General features: G+C 40.2%; 2 protein-coding genes across 2 annotated transcripts; both read left to right on the top strand.

The window, feature by feature from the left end:
• The first annotated feature begins 6276 nt into the window (after positions 1-6276).
• Positions 6277-6921, top strand: LOC133796261 (uncharacterized). The gene has a single exon (XM_062233735.1). It carries the CDS (start codon positions 6277-6279, stop codon positions 6919-6921), a length of 645 nt encoding a protein of 214 aa, XP_062089719.1.
• An 8469-nt stretch (positions 6922-15390) lies between these two features.
• On the top strand, positions 15391-17915 carry LOC133794704 (leucine-rich repeat extensin-like protein 5). The gene is made up of 3 exons (XM_062232078.1): positions 15391-15661; positions 16177-17094; positions 17598-17915. The coding sequence occupies exons 1-3, from the start codon at positions 15571-15573 to the stop codon at positions 17627-17629; spliced, it is 1041 nt and encodes a 346-aa protein (XP_062088062.1). The 5' UTR covers positions 15391-15570; the 3' UTR covers positions 17630-17915.
• Positions 17916-18684: the final 769 nt, after the last annotated feature.

Here is an 18684-nt window from a genome sequence, read left to right as displayed (position 1 = left end):
CCAGCTGTGAATCACTATAGATATCAAGCGTCTTTAAGCTCATATCCTTTGCCATTCTCAATCCAGCGAGGAGTGCTTCGTATTCTGCTTCATTGTTTGATGCAGTGAAGTCGAACCTGAAGGCGCAGTGAAATCGATGCCCTTCCGGCGTTATCAATATCACTCCCGCTCCAGTGTGGGATTCGTTGGATGAACCATCCGTGAATAGCTTCCACGAAGGAGTTTTGTCTTGAGGCCCGAGCGCGTCAGGCTGTTCACACTGTTCACTGTCTGGGAGTTCGGTGAACTCTGCAATAAGATCGGCTAAGGCTTGTCCTTTTACTGCTGCTCGCGGTGAATAGGTTATGTCGAACTGTCCTAGTTCGACTGCCCACTTTAACAATCGCCCAGCCGCCTCGGGTTTTTGGAGGACTTGCCGAAGGGGCTGGTCAGTTAGAACGGTGATAGGATGGGCTTGGAAGTAGGGCCACAGCTTTCTGGAGGCAAGGATCAAGCAATATGCTAACCTCTCGATTGGTGGATATCTCAATTCTGCCCCGATCAGTCTCTTGCTGACATAGTAAACTGCTTTTTGTACACCTTCTTCCTCTCGCACTAGCACCGCGCTGGCAGCAACTTCAGTAATCGCCAGATAAATAAACAAAGTTTCTCCTTCGATCGGCTTTGATAAGATGGGAGGCTGCGCCATATGGGCTTTCAGCGCCTGGAATGCTTGCTCGCAGTGTTCTGTCCACTCAAACTTTTTATTCCCCCTAAGTAGATTGAAGAATGGGACGCACTTGTCTGTCGATTTCGAAATGAATCTACTTAGGGCTGCGATTCTCCCGGTTAAACTTTGTACATCTTTGATCCTTTCTGGTGACTTCATGTCGATCAGGGCCTTTATCTTGTTGGGGTTGGCCTCGATTCCTCTTGAATTCAGGATAAATCCCAAAAACTTCCCTGATCCGACTCCAAAGGAACACTTGAGGGGATTCAACTTCATCTGGTACTTGTTTAACACATTAAAGAACTCTTGCAAATCCCTCACATGCCCTTCTGCTTTCTTAGACTTTACGAGCATGTCATCCACATATACCTCCATGTTTACACCGATTTGCTCTTTGAACATGTGGTTGACTAGCCGTTGGTAAGTTGCACCTGCGTTTTTCAGTCCGAAGGGCATTACTCTGTAGCAATACAAGCCCATGTCGGTCCAAAAGCTGGTGTGATCCTCATCAGGGGGATGCATGCTAATCTAGTTATAGCCGAAATATGCATCCATGAAGGAGAGGATTTCATGCCCTGCAGTAGCATCGACCAGCTGGTCGATCCTTGGGAGCGGGAAGCAGTCCTTTGGGCAGGCTTTATTGAGGTCTGTAAAATCCACGCATGTTCGCCACATGTCGTTAGGCTTGGGGACTAGCACTGGATTGGAAACCCATGACGGATAAAAAGCCACCCTTATGAACCCGTTCTCCTTTAGCCTTTCGACTTCTTCTTTTAAGGCTCGTGATCTGTCTTTATCGAGCAGCCTCCTTTTTTGTTGCACTGGTGGAAAGGTCTTGTCTATATTCAGGACATGGCTGATTACTGCAGGATCTATCCCAACCATGTCTTTATGCGACCAGGCGAAAACCTCTTGGTTCTCTCGCAAGAATTCCACCAGCGCGTGCTTCGTGACAGGTTCTAAGTTTTTTCCAACCTTTATCACTCTAGTTGGGTCTTCTTTGTCGAGTTGGACCTCCTCCAGGTCCTCGACGGGTCCAACATTTTCTTCAAAATCCCCAAAGCGAGTATCCAAATCTCCATCCTCACTTTGGGCAACACCCTATTTGGTGACTTCATCACCTGATGGGGCAGTGTTCCTCGACGTTCCACTTTTCGCCTTTGTGATCGAGGCATTGTAGCACTCCCTAGCTTCCCTTTGGTTTCCCAGGACGCGTCCTACCCCCGTGTCTGTTGGGAACTTCATGGCTAGGTGCCACATAGAGATGACGGCCCGCAGCTCAACCAGAATGGGCCTTCCAATAACGGCGTTGTACGCCGAAGGACAATCGACTACTATGAAGGTGGCGAGTAATGTCCTTGTTGTGGGCGCAGTACCCGTCGTTACTGGGAGTTTGATCATTCTGACTGGGGCGAGTCCTTCTCCAGAGAAGTCGTATATCGTTTGATTGCAGGGATCCAAGTATTTCACGGAAAATTTCATGCGTTTCAGTGTTGACTTATACAGGATATTCACTGAACTTCCTGTATCGACCAGTACCCTCTTCACCATCATATTAGCCATCTGGATGTCCACGACCAGCGGATCGGAATGTGGGAACCGGATGTGTTGGGCATCGCCATCAGAGAAGGTTATCTCACCTTCCTTTGACCGAGCCTTTTTTGGTGCACAGTCCTCCACAGACATCATCTCGATGTCCTGGTCGTGGCGCAGAGTCCGAGCATATCGTTCTCTGGCCTTTCCGCTATTTCCCGCGAGGTGCGGGCCTCCGCTGATGGTTAAGAGTGTTCCAGCCACGGGGGCAGGCTGTAATGGTGGCGAGCGTTGGCGTGTGGACGCCTGCTTGTTGCCACCCGGAGCTTCTCGTTGGGAATTTCCTGAGGCCCGTACGTATCTTCTCAAGTGTCCTTGTCTAATAAGGAACTCAATTTCGTCTTTTAACTGGTTGCATTCATTAGTGTCATGTCCGTAGTTGTTATGGTAATGACAGAACTTGGTAGTGTCTCTTTTCGAAATGTCCTTTCGAATGGGTCCAGGTTTCTTGTAAGGCACGCTGGAGCTTGTGGCCTGGTAAACTTCTCCCCGAGACTCAACGAGGGCAGTGTAGTTAGTGAACCGAGGTTCATAACGATTACCCTTTGCTCGTTTGTTGTCGGAGGTGGAAGGCTCGTTATACGGCCGTTTTCCACCATTCTTGCCATTACTGTTGCCGTTCCCGTTGCCTTTGTCATTGCCATTAGGTTTGGAACCATTGGCGGCTTTGGCGGGTTCGGCAGCCTTCTTACCCTTGTTCGACAGTTTTCCATCCTCAGCAATGGCTTCTTCGAGCTTGATGTAGCGGTCAGCTCGGTCTAGGAATTCTTGGGTGGTTCTCACTCCTTCTTTTCGGAGACTTTTCCAGAGGGGAGAGCAACGTTTAACCCCTGCGGTAATGGCCATCATCTTGCCTTCGTCTCCCACTGTTTTTGCTCCGGCCGTCGCTCGCATAAAGCGCTGGACGTAATCCTTTACTGACTCCCCGTCCTGCTGGCAAATTTCGACTAGCTGGTTTGCTTCGGTTGGGTGCACCCGACCAGCATAGAACTGTCTGTAGAATTCCCGTACGAACATTTCCCAGGAAACAATGCTCGCGGGAGGGAACTTGAAGAACCACTCCTGCGCAGCTTCAGAAAGTGTTGCAGGAAACATCCTGCACCGAGCGTCTTCGGACACTTTCTGAATGTCCATCTGAATTTCAAACTTATTAACATGCGAGACTGGGTCTCCATATCCATCAAAGTTTGGAAGCGTAGGCATCTTGAATTTGCTGGGAGTTTCGGCGTTAGCTATCCTTTGTACGAAAGGAGTGCCTTTTCTCTTGTCATGGTCGATGTAAGAAGTCCGTCCTCCGCCCAGCTGTTGCACCGCCTGGTTGAGGGCGTCTATCTGGGCCTGCACTACGGTAGGAATTGCTGTGGCCTCTGTTGCCGGGGGGATGTTCTCGTTGTGCCTCTCGCGGCGATCATTGAGTACATTTCTCAGGTCCTCTTCTCTTCTCCGCTGCTCGCTACCCCCGAGCCGGTTAAAGACATTATTTTGCCTGGGTTGCCCCCCAGCATCTTGCCTATTTGGTTGGTCATCTTGAGGTACCTGGCTCCTGCCTTTACCTCTTTCTTCACTCTTTCCACCGGCATTTCCTTTGCCTGAGTCGGCCTCATTGTATCCGTGGCCATCTCTGAACCTCGACTGGCTATGGTGAGATCGACTGTTCCCCCGGTGTCCGTTTCTGGCTGAACCATCCCGAGCGTTAGAGGGTGGCCTGCACTGGTCGTGGTGTCCCCGTGCACCATCGTGCCGTGGGGGGCCCCGGACCGCAGAGCCTAACTCTGAGTCTCTCCTGTTTCCAGGAGGGTACTGACCTCTGTTCGGTAGGTTCGGCCCATCATCCCTACGACGTCTAGGGCTGCGAGGCTGATGCTCGGCCCTATTTTGCCTCTGTTGCGGGGGATTACCCCGAGCAGCTTGGGATGGTGGCTGTGCCTCAGGATCCTGTGGGACGTCGTCATGGGGCATCTGAGGCTGCTCGGGCCTTTGCGGACTCGAAGGCTGGATCGGTGGGCTCGGATTGGGACCCCTCTAGGGTGCCCCATTCACCGGTTGGTCAGGCTGCGAGGCGGGTGCGGTATGATTTCTGGCCAATAGCAAGGCTGCTTCAAGGGCTGCCATGGCTTCGTTCTGGCGGCGGTCCACCTCCGCCTGCCTTTCGCTCAATTCCGCGCGCTACCGTTCAATCTCCTGCTGCTGCCGCGCCATAACTTCAGCGGCAGTCTCCTGACTGGCTCTCAGACTAGCCAGCTCTTCCTGTAACGCGCCCAGGGTACTCTTCAACGTTGCATCATCCATTTCCTCCTCCTCAAATTCCAGTTGTGGCTCATCCTCGGCCATGCTTATAGGAGGAGGAGGAGGTGGCAGGTTTGACGGGGCAGCGGTGGCCGCCTGTCCAGTTTTCCTTCCAGCTTTCGCCATTAGTTTTCTCAACGACGATAGATCAAGCTCTCAATGAAAGCACCAGAATGTTGACCCACGATTTGGCCAACTGACACGGAGTCAGAATATGCTTGATATTAATGAAAGTAATGAGAAGAACGTAATGACAAAAGTAAAAGAGACACAGTATTTTATAGTGGTTCAGCCCCAGGATCTGGTAATGACCTACGTCCACTTAGGTTGATATTGATATAGAAAATCAGATGAGTGATCAAAGAACTTGGGTTCAATGAGTTTCACTAATCTCTCAAGAACAATACAATATGTCTAGGATAATTACTATAATCTCGAATGATTCAAAAACAAAAAGCCCAAAAGAAAAAGAAGGTCCCTTCCCTTGAGCTATCTCTTGCTATTTATAGGCTCAAGGGGGATTACAAATGATTGTTACAGATATTCTTTCCTGAATAATCGGATACTCAGGAGATTGTGTGAGATAAATTCGGGATTCATAAAGATCTTCCCATAAATGTCGCCTTGTACATGGAACTATCGACCAGACTGGTCGCAGGTAAGACAGCTTGCACTACTTCTAATGTGTCTTCTGGTCGATACTCTAGCCGAATGTTTCCAGGTGTCAGCCACGTGTCTAGGGATCACTTGCCACGTCACCCATGCTAATTTTATGGATAACAATACTGAATGGAGGTTACATGTTCTTTGATAATAAGCCTATAGTGATGAAACCTTGGGATGCTCATACAGACTTCAAGAAGAAAGATATTACTTCAGTCCCAATTTGGATTCAGCTCTATGAGTTAGACATCAAATACTGGGGGGAATGTGCCCTGTTCAAAATAGTGAAGCAGATTGGGGATCCACTATGATAGATTCTTTCACCGGGAATAAAGAACGATTACTCTATCCTAGGGTGCTGGTTGAAGTGAAGCTACAACAAGAGCTTCCTGAGGTTATCTCATTTACTAATGGGCTGCAACAGGATATTCACTTGACAGTGAAATATGAATGGCTCCCGATTTCATGTGGGAAATGTCATGGATTAGGACATCGGACTGAGATGTGTAAGAAGGAAGGAGAGGTGAGACAGAAATGGGTGGTTAAAAAGAAAGGAGAAGGTGAACAGGTGGAGAAGCCTCAAGGGGTGGATGAGGAAGGATTTATCCCAGTTAGACATGGCAAAAAAGTGATCACAGCAGGAACTAGTGTGACTACTGTCTCTAATAACTTTCAGATTTTAAGGGATACATCCAAGGACCTAGAAGGACATATTATTGATAATCAGAAGGGAGGGGGAGAGCCTCCCCAAGGAAATGGATAGAATTTTAAGTTGGAATGTCAGGGGGATCAACAATCGCCACAAACAGGAAGAGGTAAAGAAGTTAATCAGTTCACTGAAGGTGGGTTTGGTTGGTCTCCTTGAGAATAAAATACAGACCCATAAGCTGGGGTCTATATACACTAGTATGTTTGTAGGGTGGTGTATTACTTCAAACAATGCATGGCATAAAGGAGGTCGAATAATAGTAAGCTAGAATCCGGTGATGTTCTCAGTCAATATTTTGCAGTGTACCAGCCAACTAATGCATCTAGAAGTATGCTCAAGGGCAGGGAAGCAAACGTTTCTGGTCTCTTTTGTATATGCTTTAAATGATGAGAAAGGAAGAGTATCACTATGGAGTGATTTAAAAGAAATTGCAGCAATGAGCAGAGGTCCTTGGCTTATTCTAGGGGATTTTAATGACATATTAAGTGCTGAGGAAAGAATTGGGGGCAAAAGTAAACAGGCAATCTTAGGTGCTTTCAAGGAGTGTGTGGAGAGTTGTGGGGTGGAGGATATAAAATACACAGGGTCATTTTACACCTGGAACAACAAACAAGATCAGTCTAATCGGATTTGCTCCAAGATTGATAGGGTAATGGCAAACCAAGATTGGATAGAAAAATTTCCCACAACTGAAGTTGTTTTTTTACCAGAGGGAAATTTTGATCACTGCCCAGCGTTGCTATCTGTGTATCCTGATGTGGCAGAAGGCAAAAAACGTTTTAGGTACTTCAGGATGTGGCAAAATTATCCATCATTTCAGGAGGGTCTGACAGTAATATGGCAGGAACAAGATACAAACACACCTATGTTTCAGCTAGTGAAGAAGTTAAAAAGAGTCAAACAGTTATTAAGAGACATGAATAAATCTGAGATAGGAGATATTCAAGCAACAAATACATAGTGTTATCAAGCAATGGTGAACAGTCAAATAGCACTACAGCAGAAGCCACATGATAAGGAGTTAATTACAAAGGAAAAAGAAGATAGAGCAAGATATAATGCAATAAACAAAAGATATGTATCATTTCTTTCTCAGAAGGAGAAAGTACAATGGCTGAAAGAGGGGGATGATAACACCAGTTTTTTTCATAAGAGTATCAAGATGAGAAGAGCAGAGAATAGGATCTATGCAATCCAAGATATGAAGGGAAATGGGTAGACAACCCTCAGGCAGTAGTTACAGCTTTTATGCAATTTTATCAAAGGCTGCTCGGAAGTAAATATGAGGAAAGGAAACCAGTTCAGACCAATATAGTTAACAGAGGGCCTAGGATAACAGATGCACATTGCAAAATTCTGCTTTCAAAGTATACTAATGAGGAAGTAAAGGCAACGATGTTTGAGATTCCAGGCTCTAAGGCCCCGATGGTTTTAGTAGCTTTTTTTTTCAGGATAACTGGAAAGTGGATGGAAATGAGGTTAGTGCGGCTGTGAGATCATTTCTACATTCAGGGAAACTGTTGAAGGAAATTAATTCAACAACTCTTACCTTGATACCTAAATGCAAGTGCCCTTATAGTTTATTTTTGTATGTTTCATTAGTTTCTTATAGTTTTCTCTACTCAAATCCTAACTCGTTGTTTCTCATTATATTGGTTAGGTATTTAAGTTCTTTGAACTTAAGATTTCTTCTTGGTAAGTTTCTTCTCGGTGGTTTAGTTCATTTCTTTTCATCTCTTTTCTTTAGAATACTCACCATTCTATTGTGGTTTTAGGAGTGTTCCAAAATCTCGTCCTTGTTCTCACATCCCAGTATTGGTAAGGAAAATAGGATAGATACTATATGTTTATATGTTATGTTTATGTATAATATGTTATGATAATTTTATGTTATGTTATGTTTTTATCTAGGGCTCATAGTTGTTTAGTTAGCAAGCTCTAGTGTTTATCATTTTCATGTTTAGAGTTATGATATACCCTACCTCAGATATTAGACAGAGGACCTAGATGGGTTATCATATACTATCATGTGATCTAACCTACCTCAAATATTAGACAGGGGACGTAGATGGTTTATCATATGTCATAATGGCCATTAATATTGTAGTCTTGTATGGTATACGTCTTTATAGTCATATGTTTATAGTTTATGTATATGTTTTATGCTTTTAGTAGATTTTTCTTGCTGGGCATTAGGCTCATTCCTTTATTTTTATATGTGGAGGAAAATAGTTACGGCGACGGAAAGATTCTTGGCAGCTTGGGATTGTGTATTGAGGTAGAATGGATTCGGTGGACTGCGTGAACGATTCGAGGACGACGTTGATTCAGTCTTTTTATTATGTTTATATGTATTTTTCGCACTTGGTTTTGTAAAAAATTTATTTAAGATTTAAGTTATGTTTTATTTTTATAACAATGGGATCCCATACCTCGCGTTTATGTATTTCAACTTTTACTTTATAGTTTTTAATAAAGTTATGAATGTTTCATATGTATGTTTTCTGAAGAATAGTGTCTATGTATAAGCAGTTTTAATGGTCCAAAGAGAATTAGTTGGGTCATTACATCTCTCTAGGATAAACAAGACTCTAGGTGATTTTCTAGCCAAGTGCACTAGTGGATAGAAAATTGTGTGTCTTACAAGTGAGTCATAAGCTCCTATTTATAGAGTTTGAGACACCCTTTGAATTTCAAATTCCACCAATCCCATGGCTGTTACCATTTGTTTAATTGGATGTTTATGGAATTAGAAAGGAGTTTTGGGAGTTACAAGAGTTGTTAGAATAGTTCAAAATGGAAAATGGAAATTGGGTTTGGCTATCAGCCTCTGTAACGTCCCAAATTTGCTAATAAGACTTAGTGCCTTGATTAGTGTGCTCAAATGGCATAATAGGACTTATATGTGAGATTAATTGAATATATGCATGATTATGTGACATATATGAATTGTATGGTAATATGAATATATATATATATCCATGTTTATTTGTATTAATTATGCATGTGAGCTCGTTTTTGTTAATAAATGCATATTTGTAATTTTGACCTGCTGAGGGTATAAATGTAATTATATGTGTTATGTGATTGAGACCACATTATTATGTGGATATATTTGCGATATTCTCCTTGAGGCGATCCTAGAAAGCGAGTTAGAGGAAAAGTCACAACGGGGTCCAATATCCAACTCGGGGTGAGCCTAGGGTTATTTTGGGAAACTTAGTGTGTATTCGATATTTATCGGGTATGGGTAGTTATTTAATGATTATTTGGGTTTTTCGGGATTAATTGAGAATTTATAGTGCTATTTGAGAATTAGCAGGAAATGTGGTAAATGACGGTATCACCCTTGGGGGCATTAAGGAGTAAGGCTTTGATTTAGGGGCACTTTGGTCTTTTGTGTCAAAGGATAAACTTAGCCCTTGGACTGCCTTAGCTACCTAGAGGTCTTAGGAATTCTAGAAACAACCAGGAAAATAGAAGGAGACAAGTTCACTCAGTCCACTCTCTCTCTCTCTCTCTCTCTCTCTCTCTCTCTCTTGAGCCTTGGGAAGCATTTGAAATTCTTGAGGAATTGACTTAGGAAATTGAAGGTTGGAGGTTGGGATTGATTGAGGTTCAGTTCAGGGGTTGTGATTCAAGTTGAGGTTATACCGCTAGGGCTCGGGAATAGGGATCGTGATCAGGATCACTATACATTGTCTGCTCGGGACTCAAGGTAAGAAAATTGTACCCTAATTGTGGTCAGGGCTTGGACCCGTCTAAGTGGATATGATTGTGGTTATAAATGTGATTATTCAATTAGGCATGCTTGTATATACTTGTATTATGCAATCTATATGTTTTGGTTATATTTAATCTGAAAGAATGGCCTAAGGGAGTCGAGACCGACAATAAGTGTGCGGAACGCAACTCGACCTAAGAGAGTTGGGGTCAGCAATAAGATCTAAGAGCTCGGCCTAAGAGAGATAGGCCTAAACGTCACTCAAATATTCAGAAGTACCGATTGCACTTGTTTAACTGTATTGATTGCTAAAATTTAATTATGTGTTTGATTGAGCAGAATATTACTGCTAAGCTTATTGTTTATATTATGTTTGTAACGCCCTACTACCTTAGAGTCGTTACAAAGTGAGTTAAAAACGTGCAATTAACTTGCTAAGCGAGGTTTTTAGAACAAAAGTGTGATTGAACAAAAACTCAAGGCTGTAATCTTTAAAAGTACTCTATTTCATTAAAAGTTCAAGGGTTTAACATTCGGGATCCCAAAATGAGGTTTGTAAAATATTTACAATTCAAATTAGGTTTAAAGATGACTAATTATCAAAAACATAGTTTAATACAGCCATTTCTCAAAATGCCCCCAACCAAAGCAGTCGGGCAAGCCAAACACGTACGCGCCGCCCCCACGCTCTCCGTACTCATGGCTGGTTGACTTTCTCCTTGCCCTTACCTGCAACACAGAGCATCCGTGAGCCGAAGCCTAGCAATAAAACTCAAATAGCACATAACATATGCATTTCTTACAATCACTATAGCAGATAACTCACAGATAAATAGACAGTCCATAAGATTTAAACACATGTACGGCCATGCCGTCCCAGAAGCGTTACCAAAACCTGGGTTCACGGTCCATACCGTAAGGATATCCCATGTATCCATTGGGGTCTCACCCTAACCATAAGCACTCAATGTGCTAAGTGGTATTCCCGGCCCCACTGCCGTTCTCGGCCCCTCGCCGTTCTTGGCTCCTTCGCCGTTCATTCTACTATATCCACACATATAGCATACTTAAATAGCATTCAAGCATATAATAATTCAATCAAGCTACACCCTAACAATAATGCAATCTAGGGTCGTGCCCTGCAACAACACTATGGGCCCAAGCCCTGCTCTACGGGTGCTACAGTTTTCTTACCTGTATCCTGAGCTTCACAATGCACCAAAGTCACGAGCACGGTCCTCTATCCCGAGCCTCTCCGAAGACCTAGTCACAACACATATAAAACATCCTTTAATACTAACCAATCCAAAATCACTTCCCGGGACCAATCCCACACTCTCGGAATCCCCAAATTCCTAAAACAATGCATCTGAAACATTCCCAGAGCCCCCCGAGCAAAAGCCCTAAAAATGAAAAATTACACTCTCAGAAATTTCCTAGGGCCGCGGCACCCAGAACCCTTTCCTGATCTTGATGCATGCCTGCGCCGCGGCACCAAAGAACAGGGCCGCGGTGCCCCTACGCGAACCCAGAATTCTAGGTTTTCCCCTGCATTTTTCCCGAGCCAAAACACCTCCAATTCAACCCAAACAAATACCTAAACCCCAAAATCAATTTAAAACCCCAAATAAACCATTTAACAACCTATGAACATAAAAAACAAGCTTAATTACACAATCACAACCAAAATCCATACTTGAGTTTCAGATTCCAGAAACTCAAACCATGGCTTCTAAGACCTAAACCAGAGCTTGAAAAATATGAGCCATGCCTCTAAAATCTCAAACCATACCAGATACGAAATTCAAACATGATAAAAACTCTTACCTCAATCAAGAATTTAGCTTGAATTCACCTCAATCCCAGCTTCAAGTCACTTCCCCCTTGATTATCCAAACTGAATTTTCCATGAAAAAACAGCCATAACTATCTTTCAATTCTCATTCTTACTTTCTAAAATCAAACTTAAAACTCAGTAAAACAGGGACAATTCTTAACTCAAAACAATCTTGATTTATGATCAACTTGATTGCCTTAAACCACCTTGATTCTTCTCCTAGGTCTCCCAACTTCAGCCCCCCTTCTTCCTTTCCTCTTCTCTTCTAGTTTTCTTCCAATTTTCAGCATAAACAAAACATGCCCAAGTGTTAACACGTAAATCCTCTTTTCCCTCAGCTGAAGTTTATCTAAACCTTTGCCAAAAGTCCATTTTACCCCTCATAGAAATCCTTTCCTAACTAAACCTCAAGGCCCTTTTTGTCATTTCATCTCTATTACTATTCTACCATTTCCCATTACAACTTGGTACTCTCAGCAGTTACTAATGGTTACTCAGGTTACTCAATCACCAATAACCATTAACCACTAATTCTCAACTCAACTTACGAGATTCCCAAAGTACCCCTAGGCTCCTCCCAAGGCGGGTATAAAATCCCGTTGTGACTTTTAAGTTAACTAGCTCCCTAGGACCGTCTCGGCACGTGCATCACATTAATATCACCACACTCACGTGGTACAAATCACATAATACAATTATCACATTTATGCCCTCAGCGGGCTAAAATTACCAATTTACCCCTAACATACAAACGGGGCCCACATGCATATTTATACCACCTAAACATGCATTCTAATCACATATTCATTCAAATTTATATATTATCATGTTAATTCACTTATTACCCTCCAGGCACGCTAATCAAGGTCATAAACCTTATTAGCAACTTAGGGTGTTACAATGTGTCTTATTGAATCTGTTGATTTAAGTTTTCTTGCTGAGCATTAGCTTACAGGTACTATGTGGTGCAAGTAAGGGAAAGGGGAAGCTGAATCCGTCGTGAGTTGGAGACCTTTAAGGGCGGTGTGTACATCTGCAGCTGTTGGACCGCCACGGCCAAGGGATCAATAGGGACTAGAGCCATACTTAATTTTTCCACTTACGCCGACTTACGTTGTAATTGATTTTGAAGTTGTAAATGCCTTGTAAACACTTTTTTTTGTTTTTGGATCCCATGTACAAACTCAAACTTTTTAATAAAAACACTATTCCTATGATCAAATCTTTAAACCCTAAGTTACACGTTTATATCCAAATGACTTGATTAGCAAGTCCAACACTATTTAAAATACACAGTGCAATGGTCTTGGCTATCTAGGGCGTTACAGCCTCTCTGGCCACGACCAGAGCTATTCCTAGCTACGGTCGTGAGTCTCTATTCTCTACGCCGCAGCCAAGAACACTTGTGGCCACGGCCACAACCCGATTTCAACACATTATTTTTATGCAATTTTCCAAACGGCTATACACTCTTTCCACATGACTTTGTAACCTCCAAACACATTATGGGGTTTAAAATCATGTCTCCAACAACCATATCTCTTATGACTTTGACAAATTCAAATCAAAATGTGTAACATTAAATCTACACATTATTGTGTAATATTTGGGGGTTACAAACTTGTAACTGAATTTGTAACTCCAAATATGTTATATATTTGAATATTCACATATATACAAATATCGTAACTCTATTTTATATATTACAATATGTGACACTCATTGTCACATTATTTAATCTACGTATCATATTATAAAATAATATAGTAGAGACGAATTTAGTGTTTGGTTCTAATTGATTATAAGCATATATTTGACTAAAATCTTGAGAGCATATATTATATAAGAGGCGTGCTTAAAAATCTCCATGGTTGAAATGAAATTTAAAGGCATAAGTTGTCTATCAAATACATAATTATGTTCATATAAAGTATCCATATTTTACAGTATCTTTTACATTGTTATATATACAGAGAGAGTGACAGGTAGTGTATATCCATTTTCTATTCAACACATGGATATAATTCTATTTATTTTAATATGATAGTATACATTATAATTATTTAGAATATCCTGTAAGAGATTTCGAATAATTTACGGTGCTGAAAACAATATTCAAACAGAATATTCCACGCATGTTCCTACAAGAGATTTCGAATATTTTTTGTTTTATTTTTTCATACGCATGTGAAATTCGACTCTTTGAACCCTGTTTTTAGTACTTTAAATTATTCAGAATTTCTTAAGAATTTGTGGGATATTCTAGATAACTACAGTGTATACGGTGATATAATTTTTTTTTTATTATAACCATCTACGTTGAAAAGAATGCAACAGTTTTGCCAAAAAAAGTAGATATCGTACAATTGTCCACTATATATACATATAGGGAAATTCTATGGTTCACCCCTCATTTTTGGGTATACGATGCACCACGTTCGTGTTTTTGGTACGTAGATGATTTTTGGGGCAATTTATTTTCATGATTGTGTATGTTGTAGTTATTTAGATCATCCTGCAAATTTTTTGGAAAATCCGAATGATTTACATTGCCGAAAGCAAAGTGTAAACGAGTTACTTTCTATGAACATTGTTTTCGATGCTGCAAGTTATTAAGAATTTTCTTAAAATTTGTAAAATACTCTAAATAATTATATTGTACACGATCATAAAGAAATTGCACAAAAAACTATTTAGGTACTAAAACACGAGTGGGTGGTACCATTTTTTGGGGTGCACCTATATATTGTCTGTTTTTAGATATTATTCTAGCGCATTTTCCTTTGAGGCGGTTTCTAAGAAGCACGTGTCTTCACTGATAAATGTAAACAAATAAGGGTTTATACTTTTTTGGACCCTGTGTTTTGTCTCATTACCTGTTTGGACCCTGTGTTTTGACAAATTACTTTTTGGACTCTATGTTTTATAAAATAGTTAAAATAGAACCCTAAACTCAATTTTGATGAAGAAAAAATTGAATATAATAACACAATTTTTAAGCAGAATGATTTTATTTTTGTTCTGAATTGTTAGTTTGGTAAATTATTTGTGATTTTAGTTGAAAAAACATTGATCAAAATCGGGTTTAGGGTTCTATTTTAATTATTTTACAAACACATAGGGTCCAAAAAGTAATTTATCAAAATATAGGGTCCAAATAGGTAATGAGACAAAATACATGGTCCAAAAATGTATAAACTCAATAAATAATTTGAATACTATTTAGTACTAGGAATATGGTTGTGAATACAGGGTACGAAGGCTTCCATGTTGTAGTTGCATATAATGGTAACAAAGCATCATTTGCCTTTTCAGTCAAATTGAGAATGGCATATAAAGCAAGTTATTAAGAGGCTAATAGAACAAACAAGAACAAACAAGGGTGTAGTTCATGACAAATTAGAAATGAAACAAACTTGGTTTTCAATTGATCTTTATATGGATTATCACCTTCTCTTGATCATCAACCTCTGTAAAAGATAATTTAATAGAGAAAGTAAAAGAAAGGCCTTTGAGTAGAAAGCAAGCAACACAAAAGGGAGAGCTTACAGAAAAAACAGCACTTTGATTTACTTAATTTTTTTTCCCAAATACGAAGCAAGCATATATGCCTCATTTGCATGTCTTACAAAATAAAATATAAACAATATTAATCTCCTAAAAGAAGATGATTGAGAAGGCGTTGATCGAACAACTTCCCATAAAATACACTCTACACTTGTCCTTTCTGTCTCTTTTATGTATTCCTTCTAATGCACTTATCCAAGCAAAGTGACTGTATAGCAAAGTTGAACCGCCAAAGAATCAATCTTTATGGCCAATACCAGCCACTTGTCTCTAACATTTGCCCTTTTTTTTGGGCAATTCTAGGCAACTCCAAGCTAGCCTTTCAAACAACATATATACCCTTTTGTGTATTACATTTATATAGAAGGTACTCTTCCCTAGTCTTGGTTCTAATTTTAAGTGATCATTTGTGGGTTTTGAAAGAGTCCAAATTACATTTTGGAGTTTTCGGATATTGTTGTTGGGACTTGGGAGGAATCATCATGAGACCAAACAATTATCAGTGTCTAAGGGCTTGCAATATTCTTTTTCTCTATCTCATAGTGGTAGCCATTATTTCCTTCTCGCATTGTGGTAAGGCCTTCTTCTGTAATGCATTGAACTTATATATTATGTTATTAGATTTTATGTATATATATGGTCTTGCTTACTAGGACCACAGTAATGATTTTTGTCCAAATTTACTTCATTTCTTTTGTTCTATACACATTTTCTTTTTGCTTTAATATCATTAAAAATCTTATTATGTATGCATGCATGTACAGAAAAACTACTTGTGAATATATGAAAAAATAGAAAGAAAAAAACAATGTCAATAATCATCAACATGGTTGAACAAAAGAGTCACTATAATTCTCTTCAAGAATAGTCCAGCAAAAGGAAAAGAAAAACAATTCATATAAGAATATTCCATATTCTATTAAGAACCAAATCAAGACTATGGATGTGGTATGTCATTGCATCACCACCAAGCAAAGTTAAAATTTTGCTAGTCATTTGGTTAAGGCGAAATTTGGAGTTAATAATATGAGTGCATCTGTATATAGTTATGTTTATTTTAATTTAATTTTGATTATTCTAAACTGCAGAAGCTAGAAAATCAGTGAGAAAACTAATAAACAAGGCTCCAAGTACACATCAAAAGAGTCTGTTCTTAATGACTGCAGCGAAACTGAATTTAGTGAAGTACTTAAACTATGATTCACCATCTGATCCCACCAACTCAGGATCCTACGGTGTGAGTTCACCGTTTACCTTGCCACCTTATGATTCATTACCTCCAGTTTCCTTACCTGAAAATTCCCCTCCATATTGTGTAAATCCTCCCAATACTCCACAAACCCCCTCAACCACACTCCCCACTCCAATAGGCTCCACACCCACTTCACCATATCCACCATTTTATCTCCCGCCAGCTATTCCCATCCAAAACCCACCACCAGGCGAGAACCCAAGCCCAATTGGTGTGATCCCAAGCCCAATAGGCCAGATGCCGAGCCCAACAGGACAGATGCCGAGCCCAATAGGTGAAGTCCCTAGCCCATTGGGCTTCTCCCTTAACCCAACTCCACCACAAATCCTACCAAGCCCAAGTGAACCCATTCTCAGCCCACCATATTTCGAGCCTAGTCCACCAGGTTTTACTCCAAACCCACCTTCGACCGTTCCCTCTCCATATGGGTTTCACCCAGGCCCACCAGTGTTTCTACCTCCAATTGTGTACCCTCCACCAATCGGTCGACCGCCTCGAAACTCAGCCCCGAGTATAGCCCTATGGTGCGTGGCTAAGCCTTCTGTCCCTGACCCAATCATTCAAGAAGCAATGAACTATGCTTGTGGCTCAGGAGCCGACTGTGATTCCATTCAGCCCAGTGGGTCGTGCTTTGAGCCCGACTCATTGATTGCACATGCTTCCTATGCTTTCAATAGTTACTGGCAGAGAACCAAAGTGGCAGGTGGCACGTGCGACTTTGGAGGGACTGGCATGTTAATCACTGTTGATCCAAGTAAGATATATTCCATACAATGTATCATATATACTTCTTTTAAAGACGGCCAAAATGTGCAATTAATTTAAAATATATAAATATGTTTAAAACAAGTTTGATTGTTGGGTTTTCTTTATTTAATTAATTATTAGATTGAAAGATTTCTTTCATGTTTATATATACCAGTATCTTATTCTTCTCTACTTTTAACGAGTAACAAGAAAAGAAATAAAATTAATAACTAAATAATGTCATTTTCATTATAGACATGTTGACACATTTATTTAGGCTGTCAATTGTAATTTTCGTTGCCATGAAGTACTATGTAATATTCCCCTAAAAAAGAAAGAAGTATTATGTAATAATAATTAATGAGTAGATTCCATGTTAGATTTACGCAAACTATATGGTAAGGTAATAGTAGGTAACAATTATTCTTTTGTGGACTTGCATAGCATATGAGATTATATATTTCAAAAGAGTAAACTCGTCTTTGATTTTTGTTTGGTTTCTTTATATAGGCTATGACGGATGCCACTTTGTATACTTTTGAAGATCATGATGATGAAGAAAAACATTTTCAAAGATCAAATGGCAGTCCGGTTTCTTGTTCTGTTTGTATCCGAAATACAAAAATTTTCTTTTCATTAGAAGGAAACTAAACATTAATTTTTGTAAGTAAAATGCAAAGTTGATCAGGAGTTTCTCTTATTCTCATTCAATTTTTAGCATTTATAAAAATAGATGCTAGAAAAGATTTTTTTTTTTTATAAAAAAACCATCGACCTACCTCTTTCTATGCATTATACACATGTATTTAATGTAATAAAAGTCAGTTAACTGCTACTCAAACTACTTAGTCAATTACACAATCAATTTATCAAATAAAAATAATATGTGAATTATGATTAAGTGCAAGAATAATGAAACGTTCAGCCCTGATATTTCACAACTTACTCTATGGGACCTAGTCCAGAGGTAAAGCAAATCCACTAAAATAATGAGAGTTATTACAAATACAAACATTAAAATCACAAATTAAAACTCCCTTCTAATTTGGTTTACAAACAACAAACAACTCCCTATTTTGTGAAAGTCTTCAAGCAACCAGCCTCCCAATGGTTTTGTACGTAGTTGGACTCCCTCCAGCTACTGCACAAGCTCCCCTTGAGACTTATTTTCAAATTCCTTCAAGCTTTACACCAGAAAACTTAAGATAAATGGTGAGGAAACATCAAAATTCCATGGGCAATGAACAATGAAGCATCAATAGCTTCAGACCTTTTACAGAGAATGTTTCTTGGAGAAGACACTTTTTAACTGCTCAAAAAGGTAAGGGAAACACGGATCAAATGAATATATATGCTAGGGCTAAACATAGAAAACCAACTAAGCAAGTCATGTGCTGAAATAGAAATCACGTGCTATTGAGATTTCGGTGTTATCACATGAAAAAAATGTTTAAACATGAAAAACAATCCATGACAAAAAATAACACTTACAAACTCCCCCTTTGGCATGCATATGAACAATGAACTTGATTTATACTTTTAGCACACAAAGCTTACAAGAAATAACAACATACAGATTTGATAACAACAACTAACT

Source organism: Humulus lupulus, chromosome 8, assembly GCF_963169125.1.
Source record: "Humulus lupulus chromosome 8, drHumLupu1.1, whole genome shotgun sequence".
Lineage (NCBI taxonomy): Eukaryota > Viridiplantae > Streptophyta > Magnoliopsida > Rosales > Cannabaceae > Humulus > Humulus lupulus.
The sequence above is the reverse complement of the archived record's forward strand: the minus strand, read 5'-3'. Positions and strand labels throughout refer to the sequence as shown.